This window comes from Mustela nigripes, chromosome 4 (assembly GCF_022355385.1).
Source record: "Mustela nigripes isolate SB6536 chromosome 4, MUSNIG.SB6536, whole genome shotgun sequence".
Taxonomy (NCBI): domain Eukaryota; kingdom Metazoa; phylum Chordata; class Mammalia; order Carnivora; family Mustelidae; genus Mustela; species Mustela nigripes.
Genome location: NC_081560.1, coordinates 27,172,802 through 27,192,130, shown reverse-complemented (window position 1 = coordinate 27,192,130; position 19,329 = coordinate 27,172,802). Strand labels below are relative to the sequence as shown.

Below are 19,329 nucleotides of genomic sequence, written 5' to 3'. Positions count from 1 at the left end.
GCAGAGAGTCTTAGAAGATGTTGAACACAAACAGAGTAACTGCATGTCAAAGCAGCCCACGCAAACCATTACTGGTGTGAGGAAAGGAATCAATTAGCAAATTAGCAAACACAGCAAATGCAGAATTAAAAGTTAGGAATGTAAAAGGCTCACTGTTCTCTATTCCTGTCTCCATCTTATTTCTTCCCGGTTTAAGTTTTAAACTTCTAATGGGCTCTGTAGAGCAGTGATTCACAAAACTGGTGGGCTGAAATTAGTATAAGTCAGAAGCATGGGAAAATGAGTTCTTATAAGCCTAACTACAGTCATTAATGGGAAAAAAGAAAAAAAAAAAGCCCCAAATTAGAAAAAGCAGACACTTAAAGGGCAGGTAATCAAAGCTTTCAAAAGTTAGGATGGGCTTCATATATAATATGAATTAAAAAGTTCACTGCTTTGATGTTTGCTAAATGGGGAAAGATGAATGCATTTTAGTTTTTCATTGTGCATTGTTCACATTAACTGTATGTACTGTTCTGTGTCTTTGCTGATAATAAGAAACTGCTTCTTTCAAAAATTCTATCCAGTCATGGATACTAATGATGACCTTGATGAAGACCATCTTACAAGTTATGATATTCAGCTCAGTATTCAAGAAGCCATTGAAGCCAGCAAGTCTGTGTTTTATTCTGAAAGGTAACATTCAAGTTGACTCTTCTCAACAAAATTTCTTTTTGACATTCATTTTGTTGTCAGATAAAAGGAAAGACACTTCCTGGGTCTTCCTCTAGGAATATGCTTACTCTCCTTTCCTGGCAGGAAATTCAGTGGCTTTGCAAGGACCACTGGGCATAGGTTTCAACAATACGATCTTCCACAAACCCCCACCTTCTGTGGAAGATGGAAATAACCTAAATGGGAAATTCTTAGTTGACTTTGTTTGTATAAGACTGCCTATTTTTTTAAATTAATATAAAATCTAAAAGGACAATAAGTAATTTGAACAAATCTGCAAGTATGGCTTATAAAAATAAAATATAGATAAGTCTATACAGAGGTCTGCTCTGAATATTTTTTTTAAGATTTTATTTATTTATTTGACAGAGAGAGAGAGAGATCATAAGTAGGCAGAAAGACAGGCATAGACAGAGAGGGGGAAGCAGGCTTCCAAGCAGGAGTTACAGAGTCTGAAACAGAAAATGTAGATTTCTGTCCTGAACAACACACGTTATACTTCCAACAAAAACAAATGTTAGTTTGCATTCTATTGTAGCATTTAGAATCCTATATTCTGAAATTTAGTAGTGCTTTTGAATAGATTCTGTGCCATAAAACTATTGCTTTTGAGGTTCTTAAAAATGGACGTAGTACCTTTAAATTGGGTAATTTTTTGCTCATCTCCAACAGAGTTCCTACGAATGCTTTCACAACCCTAGAATGCCAGCAGATGTTTCTGTTTAATAGAGTTGAATCAATTTGTTATGAAATACCTTGTTTCCTTTGAATAAACACACACACCCGAGATTTGCCATGAGGTTTGAAACCACGACCTATTAGGCCAACAACTAGGAGTTTGTTCAGTAAATGCTCAGCCCGTTTTCACTTGTACATCAGTTGATTAAAGGCTCTAACATCAGTGTGGATCAACTAAGCATATTAAGTTCAAAGCAATAAGCTTTATTGAGCATAGGGTTTTTAAAATTTTAAGAACTTTCTATTTAGAGACCTTTCTATTTAGTCCCATCATTTTAGAGATGAAGAAATCACCACCCAGAGAGGCCAGCTGGCTTCCCCAGGGTCACAAAATCATGAAGCCTGAACCCAACTCTTCTGATTCAGACCACAATTCTTGACTCCATTTTCATTGCTTAGAACTAATTTCAGAGATGGTGTTACACTCTTGAATTCTGTCATCTGTACTTATGTGCCTGTCTAGTGTGTCATAAATATACTGTGATTCTTAGACACTTACATTTTTTAAATAGATAAAACTAGTTGTGTACATTTCTTATAGATCTCGATTATTAAAATTATGTACAGAAACTCAATATAAGTTAAGTGTTTGGGTTTTTTGACAACACCTCTTGGATAAATATGGCTTATTTTTCTTTCTCTGGTAGATCTGTACCACTGAGTGATCAAAACAGAAAACTTGTGGAAGCCATAAAACAAGGTAAGTGGGTATAGTGTCTACGATGGGACAGGTTGGAGCTTTCGCTTTTTGAGACAGAGATGTGTTACAAGCCCATGTGTTTAATCTAGGTCACATTCTTGAGCTCCAGGAATATGTGAAATATAAATATGCATTGGATGAAGCTGACGAAAAAGGATGGTTTCCATTGCACGAGGCTGTGGTTCAACCCATTCAACAAATACTTGAAGTTGTTCTGGATGGTAAGAGAACATAAAATCCCTTTGACCAAACTGAAGCAAAAATGTAGACGTTTTGAGTGTTCCCAACAAACATAACTAGCAAAAAGAAAAAGTAGAATAAAAGATTATTTGGAATATGAAAAAGAGAATATCTATATTTTATACTCAGAGTATAAAAATTGGTACATTTTATGGGACGCCTGGATAGCTAGGTCAGTTAAGTGTCGGACTCTTGATTTTGGCTCAAGTCAAGATCTCAAGGTTGTGAGACTGAGCCCCATGTCGGGCTCTGCACTGGGCATGGAGCCTGCTTAAGATTCCTCTCTCCGTCTCCCCCTGTCCCCCTAACTCCCGCATCCACACCCTCTCTAAAAAAAAAAAAAAAAAGGAATTAGCACATTTTGTGAGGTTCAGGATTCACCCTTAGCATCCTTCTAAGAAAGTAACAGAAGTTGGCTTAAAGATGTGGTTATAACCTAAAAGTAATAAAAGTTTATATATATCATGAATTAATTGATTTGAATATAAAGTTTTTGCTTTTGGGAATTTTAATTTTTCATCTGGAAGTCTCTCTTAACAATTTCCAAAAAATCATTATCATACAACAAGTATATTTACAACATTTTGTGCTTATATTACATTATTTTTTCCTAATGTAAACATTAGTAAATATCATGTTAAATGGACCCAGAGTTAATATTAATAATAATTTTGATAATTCTGATGTAGCACAGTATTTGTCACACCTTGACAACTTTTAAAATGTCTTGTGAGTGCCCTATCTTCCAATAACCTTCAATGTTGCTCCCTCATTCTATGCTCTAGGATAGAGACAGTCATAGCTACTTGATAATTAACTGTCCAGCCAGCCAGCCAGAAAAAAATAGCTAAGCAGATAGACAAATAGATACAGAAGGTAATGTTAAGCATGTTAACATGGTATTAATATTAAGCATGGTTATTTTCTTTCTTTTTTAAAAAAGATTTTATTTATTTATTTGACAGAGGGAGAGAGGTCACAAGTAGGCAGAGAGGCAGGCAGGGGCAGTGGGGTTGTGGTGGGGGGGGGGGGGAAGCAGGCTCTGTGCTGAGCAGGGAGCCCGATGCAGGGCTTGACCCAAGACCCTGAGATCATGACCTGAGGCAAAGGCAGAGGCTTAACTCACTGAGCCACCTCGATGCCCTAAGCGTGGTATTTTCTAACATATTCTGACAGTATTCAAATACATTTTCACTCCCCCATTCACAGATTTCATTGGAGAAAAACCAATTTCAGGTGCAATTTCAATAACAATACAAAGGATTGAGGAGTTATGTTACAATTTATCAAAAAATAAGAACTTGCAATCCATTAAAAAGAAAACCAATCCCCTGAAACACAGATTTTGGTTTTTCTAGCTGTCAAGTCCATGCTCATCTATTTATACACACTGTCATTTGATAAAGTTTAAATCATGTCTTTTTTATCTTTCTTTTCATTGTTTGACTTTGTGCAATGCAAAGTAATGCTGGATTATTCTTATCTCTGTGATATCCTTTAAGCAAAGATTTTGAACTCAATGCAATATTTTCACATCTCAGCATCCTACCAGACACTCTGGGAGTTCAAGACCTCGGATGGAGAAACACCCTTGACACTGGCAGTCAAAGCTGGTCTGGTAGAAAATGTAAGAACTTTACTAGAGAAGGGAGTGTGGCCAAACACCAAAAATGACAAAGGAGAGACACCCCTTCTGATCGGTAAATGACCTTTTTTTCCCTAGAACTTTTGTAGTTTGAGACAAAGAAGTATTTAATAAGTATATATTGGAAACCACTATGTATTGAAGTTAGGTGACCTCATCTCCTTCTATTCCCTGAGCTCCTCCCCTAACACTCATCTCATCTCCCCTATGATTTTGGTTTTTTAATCCTACAAAGAGGTCAAATGTGAAAGATCCTTCAGCACCAACTAACAAGGAGGGATCCAACCTTGGAGCTTTGTGAGGCCAGAAGTGCCAGTATTAGCAGAATATTCTCTAGGAAGGGTCCACTTGTAGGTAGGGTTGCATGTGCAGTAAGTAGCCAGAAGAAAGAGGGAGAAGGGGTTCAAAAGAAAGACACCAGGTTCACATCCGAACAGTGAGGCACCAGCAGATTCTAATCACATAGATGCAACCCTGGGCACCTACAGTGGGGTTTCCACCTATGACACAAGGAATGATGGTAAATCTCAAGGTAACATTTATCAGTTTCTTCTCAGTCGGTGTTTTCCTGCTATTTTTGTTGACCAGTAAAAACTGGCATGTCTGCTTGCAAAAGTGAGATGAGTTTAATTACAAATGACCAGAGACAAGATTTCCTGTGACTTTGGAATTTGTCACAATAAAGTTGTGCTTCTTAGAAGTAAACCAGAACTCTTATCCTGAGCAGTTTCTATGGTTGTATCACCACTATTAATGTGATCTCTATTATGTTTAAAGGCATATAACAGGGGGTATTTGCAATGACATCCACATATGTGCTGTTGTTTCTCTAGATAGTTCTATAGATATCTGATTTCTGCAAAACACACACACACACACTTTTCCAGAGTTTATATACTATCTCACATTGCAAATGTAGAATTATTTTCTACCTGCTATTCTCAATTCACTTAAGGAACAACTAAGTCATGATTATCACTGGTTTGATTTCTTTTTGCTTTATTTGCTTCTGTTTTTCTTTAATGCTTGTAACAGAGCATTAAGCATTTACATGCATTTCAAAGTGGTACATGTGTTTTCTCTACTCTAGCAATATCTGAAGTGTGGGAAAGGAAGTTGGTCACTGAGTTATCAGAGCCAAAATAGAATTAGAACATCTGGAAATCGTATTTTTTTTTTTTAAAGCTAAATGATAATATCAGGAGAAGACAAAAATCTCACGAAGGAAATTTTCTGAAGGTGTTTACTTATGTCTCCACATATTTTCTTGGGTTACCTTCTCCCGGACCTTCTTTGTGGAGCCTGTGTCAAGTATTTTTAGGTTCTATAGGTAAATGGATCATCCATGACACCTTCCCAGTTTTCTTCTTGATTCTATAGGCTACTTTGAAATTTGCTATTTACAGTCCATTAACTTATAAAAGGAGAGGTAAGAGAAAAATATGCCATTTTGGATTTTTCTGTGCGATGTCATTTTTATTTTTCTTAGCCCTATGCCATCCTCTTTGTCTTTATTTTTTTTTTTTAAGATTTTTATTTATTTATTTGACAGAGAGAGATCACAGCAGGCAGAGAGGCAGGCAGAGAGAGGGGAAGGGAAGGAAGCAGGCCCCTGCTGAGCAGAGAGCCCGATGCGGGACTCGATCCCAGGACCCTGAGATCATGACCTGAGCCGAAGGCAGCGGCTTAACCCACTGAGCCACCCAGGTGCCCCCTCTTTGTCTTTATTATAGAATATCCTTAGATGGCCAAACAAGTATCACTTTAGGTCCCGCCAGGGCTTTTCTTCCCCATCAGCCATCTGGCCCTTCCTTGTAGTACTTTGATGTATTAGAGTTGTCACACAGTTACTTGCTGAGTGCTAACTATCTAATTGTGATCATCTGATGCTTATTAAGGGTATTTTGCAGTCAGATTCCCTCTCTGCCCACCCTCCAAAGTTGGTGTCACCTTTCTCCAGTTCAGGATTGTCCTGGCCACTGGGGCCCCGGGGGGAAAGGAGGAAGCCCGGGGAACCAGGGAGCACATCTCAGTTCCACTGCGCTCAACTGTCCTACAACCTTATGCCATTTACAGCGCAGGTAATATTCTTCAGACATTTTGTTTCTCACAAATCAATACACATCCTCTTTCCTCTATCTCCTCTTTCGACCTGCAATCCTTACCAAGAAACCTCAGAAAAATGTCTCTTCTCTACTTGTATGTCTTATGAGTCACAAGATAAATCAGTGCTGATAATAAGACAATTACATGAGCAAAACACATATACCAGAGAAAGAAAGAAAGTGACAGAAATTTAGAATAAAAAGGAAAAGTGCCAGCAAACTATAAAGTGTTCAAAAGTGCCTATAATGTAAACAAAAGTCTCTAATTCCCTAACTCTTCCACTGAAGTTTGGTTTTCTTAAGCATTATTTTTGAAGATATGTAGATATATATTTATTTTTTGCTATGTAAGTTATTAAAGTTTTATTTTACTTAGTTACGTTACACAAATATTGTGTGCCTTATTAGTTTTCATTATTTCAGCCATTTATTGATTAAGAATGTCTTCACGGGTTAGGTTGGGAGGGATTCCCCGTGACTTGCCTTATTATTGCTACAGGAAGTAAATATATTCGTAGTTCCAAAACAGTTTAAATGGCACGTAAGTTTTTATTTTTAACATTATTTTAAGTTGTGGCCTATATGTGATATTATTTTCATGATGAAAGACTAATATCTCTCATCAACATGTTTTCTGAGTCAAACAAAAGGAAAACAGATTATGATGGAAGAGATTCATTATTCTAATGCTTTTTTTTTTCCCCACCAAAAATGCAATAGGAGCAAGAAGATAAATGAGGACACATATGTCGTAGTTCATTTCACTTATTGATGTTTTCCTCTGCAATGACACCAGCTAGGATGAGGTCATTCACTCTAATTAGAGCTGCCAGGGGCAGGTGGGCAATTCAGAGGAAGGCATTTGTCAACAGACTCTACTTAGCGGGGGAAACCGTGAAATCTCACCACAGTGACGGCTTGCCTGCCTCCGAATGAAGTAGGCAGAGCTAGTCTTCGTCCTCCTGCGGGAGCTCTTTCCCTCGCCTTGGCCTTTGATGCTTTCTGGATTCTGCCCGCTTGCTCCCCAGGATGTTCCACGTGGCCCCCCATCTCCTCCTGCCTTTCCTGGCAAAGACCAGGACTCTTGAGTCTCTCTTCATAGAAGACACAACAGGCTTCTTCCCTAGACTATAAATTCCACGAGTGAGAACCAAGTCTGACTTTGTCCCGCTGTCCACAGTGTAAGGCAACAGTGCACCTTCCCTACAGCCCGAGTGCACGAGCCGAACGAGCGAATGAATGAATGAACGAATGAATCTGTATTTACCTCCATTCGCAGGGAGTAGCCCTCGTCCTTCTCTGTTTCTTACTAATATTTTACTTATTGGGACGCCTGGGTGCCTCAGTGGGTGGAGCGCCTGACCCTTGGATTCAGCTCAGGTCATTGCTTATCTCACGTTCCTGCGCGGGAGCTCTGAATCAGCCCTGCATCCGCGCGGCGCCTGCTTGAAGTTTGTCCCTCTGACCCTCCCCTACCCCTCACTCGTGCACGTGCGTGCGTGCGTGCGTGCGTGCGTGCGTCTGCGTGCGAGCATGCGTGCGAAAGCGCGCCCTGTCTATCCTAAATACGTCTTTTAAAAAGATTTTACTTACTGATAAGAGAAAAAGACATTACATCTTCCAGAATTATTTGTATCTAAACTGGGACAGTCTCTTAATAACTCGAAGTGGGGAGGAGGGGCGAGCTTTTAACTGGAAGTTGCTCAGAAACGGCAGAGGGACGTCGGGTCTAGTGGATCTCCTACACTGCAGTACATTGGCTGTCACCTGCTTCACCTGTTTCCAACAGATGTATCTAGGGTCTTAACATTCTCATTGCTGGGGTGCCTAGGGAGCTCCGGGGGTTAAGCCACCGATTCTTGATTTCGACTCAGGTTGTCATCTAAGGTGAGATTGAGCCCCAGCGTGGGGGCTCGCTCTGGACACGGGACCTGCTTAGGAGTCTCCCCCTGCCCTCTCTTGCTCTCTCTTACCCTCCAAAAAACCCAAGAGCATTCTCAGTGCTAACGCCCCATTAAGATCACGGGAAAGGGAAGTTCACTGAATACTCGATGCTTTGTTTGGTGGAGGAAAACAAAACGAAACAAAAATCGTTCGGGGGTGGGGGGGAAGGGGACTTAATAAACATTTACACATGTGGCACCAGGATTCTAGAAGTGATGAAATTAGATTAATAATAACAGTTGTAATTTATTGAGCTCCTACTACACACTAAGCATTTCCATACATTATTTAATTTATTCAACCCAATAATGGAGGCTATTTTTATTTCGTTTATTTTCATTCTCTAAATTCTAGAAAGAGTACACACAACAACTTATTTTAGGGAAGTGCCCTATATTTCACAAAACTCTTAGCCCACCTGAGGCCAGGGTCTTAAAGAGAAGGCAACATCATCCTGGGTATGAGAACTAGAAGGGAATGAAAACTACCGTATCCTCCTGTAGAAGAAAAGGGAATAGAGAATATCTGTTTTCATACTAAATTTTGTAGTTCGTTTCACACCATCTGAAGGATCCAGATTCATATGCCTACTGTTAATATTCTTTTGTAAAATCATCTTCCAGCTGTGAAAAAGGGCTCCTACGACATGGTGTTCACTCTGCTGAAACACAACTCCAGCCTTGACCAGCCCTGCATCAAGCGATGGTCGGCGATGCACGAAGCGGCCAAACAAGGCCGCAAAGACATCATAGCTCTGCTGCTGAACCACGGAGGCAATGTCCATCTGAGAGACGGATTTGGCATCACGCCGCTGGGTGTTGCTGCCGAGTATGGTCACTGCGATGTGCTGGAACACCTCATCCACAGAGGTACGGGAAAAGGAATCACACGTTCTTAATGATTCTCCTATCTCTCGATTTCCTTCTCTACATCCCTCCTTGGCCTCCCTTCCTCTCCTGGGTGTACCTGGGCAGCAGGCTTTGGTACCCAGCACCCCGCCCCCCAGCCCTGTTGAAAGCCCCATCTTCCGTGACTCAGTTACACCCTCTACATCCCGACTTACCAGTCTGCGTGGTCACCCTGGCTGCTCTCTCTAGAGATGGCCCAGCCCCACAGACATGGCTCGCCAGCACCCCACACTTAGCTTCTCCAAAGCAGAGTTCCTCTTCTTTCACGCTTTTGACATAATAATCACTCTCAACCAAGACTGAGTGCCTAGATTTAGTTCTACGCCCTCCATCGCCTTCCTTTCCAAATCCAGTAAGTTGCCGAGTCCCAGGGTGTCTCTCCCTCCTGCTGGTACCGTGACAGCCCTGTTGGTTTCATACTGGGCAGGCTCCCCGCATCTTCCCTGGACCAGGGCAGTCTTTCCTTACCATGCTGCCCATTTCCGGACTCCGCGTCAGAGAATCCACCGGACGTGTTGCCACTCGGTTGTCCCCTGGGACGGGCAGCTACAACGGTGCACTCAGAAAACTCTCGGGAGTCATGCACAGGGCCCCACTGCTTCATCCCAAATTGTTTTTCTACGCTCAACATGTGTCCTGTACCCCACCTGCACGAGCCCAGCAGGATTCCGGAATATACCCACATTCCCTCTGTCTAGCCTTGCGCCAGGCCCTTCCCCTCATCTGGAATATTCTCCAACATAACTCACTCTCATGAGAGGCCTCCTCCCTAAAGCCTTTCTTGATTCTCCTAACAGGCTGTGACGTTGCCCTCCTTTGAGCCTTCCAATGGCAGAACCAAGAATTAAAAGACCCTTTTTTTTTTCTTTTTTTTTAAGACACCAAATTCTTAAACTGGCTTCTACCATTTCCTTGCGGTCCAACCCTAGCCTTGGTAAAACTTCTGGTCCTCAGTTTCCCCAGCGAAAATAAAGGCTGGGGCCATATGCTCCCTCAAGGCTCCTCTCTGGAAAAAAGGCTAACATGTTTGCAGCCCCGCACCGTGCAACCACATAGAATTGTCATCTGGGCCCTATGTAGTAAACAGCATCACTCTAGTTTACAAACAAGGGATGGATATTCATAGAAGTAGCTAACCCAGGCCCTCCCAGTCAGCTGTAGAGCCAGAATTCAAGCACAGACCTCCTTCTACATCATGGCTCCTAGTCCTGATGTCACTTGAATGTCACACAGCTTGTGTTCTTTCATGATATTTTGTTTCACTTCCCCCCTGAGCTGCTTCAGGTAGTCTTATTCACTCATTTTAGGACCTTCCACTGGGTCACACACAGCACCTACAGGACAGTTGTTGAAACAAAATAGAGTGTTAACATTGTATTTTAATTAAGCTATCTACCCCTTTCCTTTCCCTGGGAGCATTTGTCTACAAGGTAAACTGACTTGTTGATTTCTCAGACATTTTTGAGATGCAAAGATTCTCTAATGAAACAAAACATGCACACATAATTGTTTATTGAAAATACCAAGAACACAGATGTTCTTAATCCTATACTTTTAAGTCCTAGCCAGAAAGGAAAACAGCATCTTATTTTTAAGGGCACTGTCTTGACAATGTCATGATAACTCCAGTTTTCACCATGCCGTGTGGTTTATACTGCCAGGTGGTGACGTCTTTGCTCTGGCAGATGATGGCGCGTCAGTGTTGTTCGAGGCAGCAGGAGGGGGCAATCCCGACTGCATTTCCCTCCTGCTGGAATATGGAGGAAGTGGAAATGTTCCCAACAGAGCGGGGCATCTCCCAATACACAGAGCTGCCTACGAGGGACACTATCTGTGAGTAATAAATCCGAAGATGATCATTTTCAGTTGAAAAAGTACAAGCTTTTATATGCAGTAGAATCTCAAGTCTATCTATATAATACTTCCCAAAATCTCAAAAGAAAATGACAAATGGAAATATCTGTCTGATTCTTTTCCTTTTCTTTTTATTTTCCCGTACTTCATGAAATTTCCACATTGAACTTATACTACTTTTTTTTTTTAAAAGATTTTATTTATTTGACCAGCAGAGATCACAAGTAGGCAGAGAGACAGGCAGAGAAAGAGAGAGAGAGAGATGGAAGCAGGCTCCCTGCTGAGCAGAGAGCTCGATGCGGGGCTTGATCCCAGGACCCCGGGATCATGACCTGAGACGAAGGTAGAGGCTTTAACCCACTGAGCCACCCAGGTGCCCTGAACTTACACTATTTTTGAAATAAAAAATGTTTCTTCTGGAGGAAAATAAGTTATAATTCAGCACTCTGCACAAGCCAACCAAATATGCCTTTCTGTTTCATTTTGTTTCTTTTTCCATTGTGTTTAACAAAAGGCTACAGAGTTTCTGAAACTTCTGCGTTGGGCAAAGGATTTTGTGACATATTACCAGTATTACTCCAATTTTTACTAATACCAGCAGATATTATGATACAATGTCAAGTTCATCCTTGAAGAGAAAAGTTTCATTTTAAGTTCAGATTTCTTAATTAAAAAAATTTTTTTTAAGATTTTATTTATTAATTTGACAGAGAGAAATCACAAGTAGACAGGCAGCCAGAGAGCGGGGGCGGGGAAGCAGGCTCCCTGCCGAGCAGAGAGCCCAACACGGGACTCGATCCCAGGACCCTGAAATCATGACCCGAGCCAAAGGCAGCGGCTTAACCCACTGAGCCACCCAGGCGCCCCCAGATTTCTTAATTTAAAAAAAATGTTTGGATAGATTTTAAAATCACAGCATGTGCCATAATCAACACATCAACAGAAGTTTATAATCACTATATTGAACTACCTACCATAAGAGGACGCTTTTAAGCAATTGAATATATTTTATAAGTTCAAAAACTTTGAAATCATTAGGCTTTATTGCTTTCAGTGGCCACATTGGCCAAGTTAAGTGGCCAGTGTCACCTAATTGACGCTAAGTGACATGTTGTTAAAGTTTACCTGGATTTACGCCCAGCGTTCATAAATTCACACATGGTAGCTCTCAATTAGGCACAAGAGATCAAGTTATCCTTGCCTGTGGCTCTCCTGCGTGTCTAGTTGTTCTGTCAAGTGTGAAATTCACAACTGTTTATCGCAGGTTCTTAGAAACAGAGGCTGTGGTGAGTTATCTCCATTGGACTGATATAGATTGATAGAATAATAAAGACTCTTTTTTGTGGCCGATAATTTAATTGCAAGTTATATGGAAGCTGGCAAGATGTGCATGGCCACTGCTGAAGCACACTCTACTCAGGAAGCAGTGAAAGAGAAGAAAGGAATGAGAATTCAAAAGCCTAAGCTCTCGTCCTTGCTGCCCATCCAACTGTGTGACCTTGGACAAGTCATTTCACCTCTGTGGACTTCCTGTTACCCTTCTGTTAAATGAGGGTTTGGACTGAGCAATGTCCAAGGTCACTTCCTGTGACTCCAAGATTCTCATGGTCAAGATTATGAAGCATTTTTCTATGTCATCAGATACGCCTATCTTTCTTTTATATTTTTCCCATTAAGTAACTTTGGTTGTTTATAAAAGAATGCTTACTCTGGAAAGAATTGGAAGATGGGGAGGTTTTCCGAGGAATCACAATTCTAGAACCAAACATAGGACATCCCCAGGAAGCATAGGACATTCCCCAGGAATATTAAGAATGGGAAACTAAAAACAAAACTAAACTATACTAAACTAAGTTATCAGCCAATGGACAAAGGTTAAATGTAACATGTTTTTGTATGGCGTTATCTAGAGAAAATAAAAGAAAGTAAACAAACTGCATTCACTTGTCTAGTGAGGAAGCTGGTTTATTTAAGCTGTTCATTTTTTTTCATGCCATGTGGATATTTGACTTTTTTTTTCCTTTAGTGCACTGAAGTATCTTATCCCAGTAACATCCAAAAATGCAATTCGGAAAAGTGGGCTAACACCAATTCACTCCGCAGCAGATGGACAAAATGTGCAGTGCCTCGAACTGCTTATTGAAAATGGCTTTGATGTCAATACCCCACTCGCGGACCACATTTCTGGGAGCTATGATGACGAGCGGAAGACGGCGCTGTATTTTGCCGTTTCTAACAATGACATCCAGTGCACCGAAGTCCTGCTGGCTGCAGGTGCAGACCCAAACCTAGACCCCCTCAACTGTCTGCTTGTGGCAGTGAGGGCCAATAACCATGAAATTGTCCGGCTGCTTCTCTCCCATGGAGCTAACGTCAATTGTTACTTTATGCACGTGAATGACACGCGTTTCCCCAGTGCCATTCAGTATGCCCTCAATGACGAGGTGATGCTGCGCCTGTTGCTGAATAATGGCTATCAAGTGGAGATGTGCTTTGAGTGCATGCATGGGGACATCTTTGGAAATTCATTTGTGTGGTCAGAGATAGAAGAAGAGGTACTACCCGGGTGGACATCTTGTGTAATAAAAGATAACCCGGTGAGTTACATCCTTTTCTTCTTCCTGTTGGGTCAGCATCCTAATGTTTGCTCATTTAGGGATGTTCCAAGAAGAGAAAAATCAACACTTATATTTTTCTTATTCTTGAATTTGGGTTGGCAATAATATGGGAATATCAGCATAAAACTAGGCAAATGAGATTCTTTCTTTTTCTTGGATTGGAAACTGTGGAAGCCTGTGAAAATGTATGAAATTCATCATTTATGCCTAGTTGGTGGAATGTTGGGGATGGAAACATGGAAAGAATCATGAGAAGAAACATGATTCTTCCATGTTCTGTTGATTGCAAACAGTGGAAAGTCATGCATATGGCTTCAGGGCTGAGTTTCACAGATATAAGCAGTTTATTTTTACTTTTTGTTTGTTACAAGGAGAGTACTTTATTTTCTGTAAAAAGACAAAACAATTTTTCATAACAAAATTGAATGCTTATGTTACCTTACTAAATTAAATTTTATCAATTCTCCCAGTTCTGTGAGTTTATTACAGTTCCTTGGATGAAACACTTGGTAGGCAGCGTTATTCGTGTGTTAATCGATTACATGGATTATATTCCTCTGTGCGCTAAGCTGAAGTCTGCATTAGAAGTACAGAGAGAATGGCCAGAAATCCGTCAAATACTAGGTAAAAAAAGGAAAAAGCTTTGCCTATGAATTTTTTTCCTGAAGAATGTATATAGGTGAAGTCTCTTAATGTCATCATAGTGCTACTTCATTTTCAGAATTATCTGGGTTTTTTAATCATCCTTAATTCTTCCTCTGATATAAGATGCTAATTTTGCTTTTCTTGATACTTTCCAATTCTTTAATTGTGTAATGAGTACTACTATAACTGTATTAACATTTCAGCTAGAACTCATTTTTTTAAGAGGTAACTCCTATAATACCATAAGATAGGTAGACTGTAATCTCCATGTGAAGAGGCATCTATTTATTTTTGTATTCTGAGGGCTTTGCATGATACTTAGTGAGTAGTAAATAATAAATACTGAGTAAATGAGTGAATGGAATGAGTTAGAGTTATCCATTTAGATATGCTCTCTCTCAGGTGTTTATTGACAAATTCGTATCAAAATTCAGAAATCAGGTAGCAGAACTGAGGGAAGAATTAGAAATAAAAAGAAAAAAATAATTTCAAATTTAAAGACTGAACTAGAATGAAAACAAGAACTAATAATGCAATAGATAATACCTTCAGAGAAACAGCAGCTGAATTGGAAGAAAAACATTTAGATAAAATAGAAATGAAGGAATAGATCAAAGGATTGAAAGTCAATGACAGTTATAGAAGACAGGCGATCAAGAATAAAGAAATGAACAATAGGTTTACTTAAAAAGGAAAACAAAATTGAGGGAACAGAATAAATACAAAAATCTGTATTACAAGAAAAATTTGTAATAAAAAGAAAATACAAAACTACAAATTACTATGTCCTTTGGTCATGTAGGCAAAAAGAACAACTGACTTCTGAGGGAAAAAAAATCAGATTCTCCCAGGCAGTATTGTTCCTCTGCTCACCTTCTGAAGAATGTCCTAGGAAATGAGTTTCAGACAAACCAAAATAACCAGAGAAGTAATGACATAAGGACTAGTACTGAGCACTAGACAGAATACCAAGACCAAGTGTGAGCCAAAAGGGAGGAGATCTAATATGTCGGGTTGAATGTTCAGATACTGTGGGTATGGCACGACTATTTTAAAATGGGAGAACACACATAAAAACATTTTTTAAAAATACCAAATTAATGGTGGTGGCATCATATTAATATTGTTATCTGAGAATGAGAGATACATTCAGTAAGTGAGTGATTGTGGAATATTCTAATTCTATTATTCTTTGTATCCTTGAGAATACAAAGGATTGTCAGTGTGGAAGAAAGGAAACACAGATGTAAAAGGTTAAAGAAAAATCTAGTAGTACTGAATTGAATTGGAAGTATCAGTATGAACTCAAGCTATTTTACCTGAAGTGTGTTTGTGTGTGTGTGTGTGTGTGTGTGTGTGTGTGTGTGTGTGTGTGTCTGTCTACAGTAAAGGCTTAGAAATAATGGTAAACTTAGAAATAATGGCAAACTAGGGATATGATTAACATCCCTAGACTGTGGTCTTGAATGACCATTTCCTAGGGGGAAAAAAATGAAAGGATGATTTCAGGTCTCAAGAAGGAATGTGTAAGATGAACATGGAATATCTGTCATTCTATGTTGTAAAGAAACTCTCAAAGACTACCAGGCACGCCAAAAGAATTTAGAAGCCAACTTGAAGAGGCTCCTACTGCCCAAAGATGGGACATTTCGGCTTCCAAAGGGTAATTATTTCAGTGAATTAAAACCAACTAAATATGTTTAAACATGATATTTTAAAAAATTGGTCAGCTCTAGAGAGTAAGAAAAATCAATTCATTGTCTTGAAAATTGATAAAAGATTTGAGCATTTATTCTGCCTTATCTATATGATTTGTGCCACTAGTAACCAAAGAGTAGATGAGCAAAGGCATCTCTTTATAAAAATATTCCAAATAATAAATGAAAAATAAGTGATACAATTAGATGTCACCACTTTGCCGCTCCCAGTCAGCTCATGGACGTAATCACCAAGCATCAGCTCCTCCTAATTTCTTGTCATGTGGCCCTTGATGAAAGAACACAGCACCAGCTATCATTTTGCCAAAGAGGTCAGACCTGAGTCTGCTCAAGTCTCTGGGTCCAGCTGTCAATTTGCAAGAAATAGAAATAGCCGTGAAACATGGAGCTCCACCATGAGAAGGCAATCCGAAAAGTTTAGGCTGTGGGAAACCACAGGGCTTTTTGGTTCTTCAAAGATGAATCGAAAGAAAGACAAGAAGGTAGAGAAAAGAACCTGTGGATTAAGAGACTTAAAGTTCCTAACAAATTAAAAAAAATTATATATATATATATATATATATATACACACACACACATACAGTGTCAATACAGTGGCACAGGGATAGCACACTTAGCTGATGAAGCTCTAAAGGAAATGATTACTCCCATGGGGCACCTGGCTGGCTCGGTCAGTAGAGCAGGCAACTCAGTCTGGGGTTGTAAAATTCGAGCTCCATGTTGCGTGTAGAGATTACTAAAAAACAAACAAACACCAAAATCTTAAAAAATAAATAAAAATAAAGAGATGACCATAATAGTCCAAATCATGGTAACTTACAGGGAAGGAATGAAGATTGCAATGGATTATGGCGGGACTTCTGGGACGACTGAGGAAATTCTTCTATTCATGGCGTGGGAGGTGATTAAAGATGTTCATCTCATAATCACTAATAATAACTTATGAAGCTCTACCTGCGTGTAGTTATTTTATATTTTATTTTGCAATAAGAAGGTTAAAACATTTTGGAGATTGTAAGAGGGAAAACAAACAGACAAACCCAGAAGTCTTAAATACATGAATTACCTAGAGTTACAGACCTAGAAAACAACAAAGCAAAGACTTGAACCCTTGTCTTTCTTACTTCAAACTACTCTCTCCAACAGCACTGTGCTTCCTGTCAAAGGCAGAAGAGAGTTTGCTTCTAACTGGTAATTAATTGTCCATGTGTTTGTATTACAAAAGAATAACCAATTCTGATGGCTGTAGAAAGGCCATCTAAGGAAGAATACCAGGAAGGTGTTACATTGTTTCAGTCACCCATTGATGCAACTGGAGAGGAAGTCAGTTGAATGCTGTGAGTGTGGCTAACCACTGGATGTCAGGATTCCTCCAGACATACATAAGACCATACATTTGCTAAAGAAGAAAATAAAATACATTTTTTTTTAAAGATGGGCTTATTTTGCCTATTTGAGTAAGAATAATTTTGCCTAGTTTTTGAAAAACATTGTTTTAATTTTAAGAAGATAATTTGTTTCTAATCACAAAGGCAGTAGAAATGTGATGTCTTTTATTACTGAACTGAGTGATAGCTCACATTATTGAGTGATTACAAAGTGCCAACCAGTTTTCTAATACATAAATTAACTTATTTTTATTTTCAAACAACCCTACAAGATGGGTCGCATCATTAGCCACATTTCACAGATGAGAATACTGAGATCACAGAGGTTAAGTTCACGGTCACACAGACACTAAGTGGCAGAGCCAGGATTTAAATCTATGCCAACAGTCCAAAGCCCACAGCTAACACCTGTGCTCTGCTGCCTTTTCATTAGCTCGTACTGCTGGAATAATATATCAGTGTTGTAATATAGAGAAAGGAAGAGTTAAAATCAAATATTTAAGTAACATTAGATTTTTTTGAAAATATAAAATGTTTGGAGAGGGTATGTGTTATGATCAGTACTGTGAATTGTGTAAAGACTGATGATTCACAGACCTGTACCCCCGAAACAAATAATACAGTATATGTTACTATAAAGCCCAGCAGGGACCAAAAAAAAAAATTATTTTTAATTAAAAAAATAATAAAATAAAAACAGTAGGTTAAAAAAAAAAAAAAAAAAGAGGGCGCCTGGGTGGCTCAGTGGGTTAAACCACTGCCTTCGGCTCAGGTCGTGATCTCAGGGTCCTGGGATCGAGTCCCGCATCAGGCTCTTTGCTCAGCGGGGAGCCTGCTTCCTCCTCTCTCTCTCTGCCTGCCTCTCTGCCTACTTGTGATCTCTCTCTGTCAAATAAATAAATAAAATCTTAAAAAAATAATAAAAATAAATAAAAAAATAAAAATTAAAAAAAAAAAGAAAAAGAAAATATAAAATGTTTAGGTGTCAAACACTGAAACAAACCTAAGATTGAATCATTTCTCTCACATTATATACTCAATTCTAAAACATAAATAAGAGATGTGAGCATTTGCTTTCTTAAGTCAATTCCATTCATTCATTTAACATATCTTGGCTGAATGCCCACTATGAGCCAGATTCTTATTTTCACTGAAAGCAGCTAAACGATTGTCTTCTTGGAGACTGCATTCGGGAGGAGAGGTCTGGGATATTTAATTACACTTGGGATTTCTCTAAAATCGCCAGTTGCTAATGGGTACATACCTGTTTTTTAGAATGACTTTATTAATGTTATTCTAAAACAGTCTGTATCTTGCAGTTCAGTCACTAATATTGTTTTTATTTTATTGTTTATTTTTTCCCAACATTTTAGAGAATCCTTGCTCATTAAAGCATTTGTGTCGGTTAAAAATTCGAAGGCTTATGGGACTCCAGCGACTCCGCCAGCCAGCCTCAATGCAGAAGCTCCCTCTACCACCAACCATCCAAAGATATATATTATTTAAAGAGTACGATCTTTATGGACAAGAGCTAAAATTGCCATGATTTAAAAGATAATATTTTAAATGTGATTTAAAAAATATTTTTAAATGGAGTTCATTCAGAATTTCTTGGCATCATTTTATATACTTAAGTGTATTTAAATCCATTAACAATTTTATAACAATCGTGTGTTCTTATGGGGACACCATATTGTACATCTTTAAAGACCTTTACATTGTGATTTTTTAAAAAAGCCGGTCAGTACTTTGTATGTGAATTTCTATTAATTATCTTCACTTCCAGCAAGTCTTCAAATTCTCCCCATCAGATGTTTCCTACAATGTCCATCTCTCCTGCATTTCTACAACAAGGAACCACTGTCTTAAACCCCCAGTTGTTGGCTCTTTCCTTCCTTTTATACCCACACCAAGCTCCTTCTTGCCTGCGGATACACACTGTCCTCTAGCTTTTGCTCCCTTTGCTCCCTTTCTCAAGGTCTTTAATAACTTTAATAACTGCCTTGTTGCTAATTTCTTTTTTTTTTTAAAGATTTTATTTATTTATTTGACGGAGAGAGATCACAAGCAGATGGAGAAGCAGGCAGAGAGAGAGATAGAGGGAAGCAGGCT

At 39.2% G+C, this 19,329-nt stretch overlaps 1 protein-coding gene across 1 annotated transcript; it reads left to right on the top strand.

Annotated features, from left to right (window-relative positions):
* The first annotated feature begins 568 nt into the window (after positions 1–568).
* On the top strand, positions 569–18,763 carry ASB15 (ankyrin repeat and SOCS box containing 15). Its single transcript, XM_059395634.1, has 9 exons — positions 569–675; positions 2,100–2,152; positions 2,242–2,373; positions 3,934–4,092; positions 8,710–8,955; positions 10,656–10,827; positions 12,875–13,445; positions 13,937–14,090; positions 18,591–18,763. Exons 1-9 carry the CDS (start codon positions 569–571, stop codon positions 18,761–18,763), a joined length of 1,767 nt encoding a protein of 588 aa, XP_059251617.1.
* The last annotated feature ends 566 nt before the right edge of the window (positions 18,764–19,329 follow it).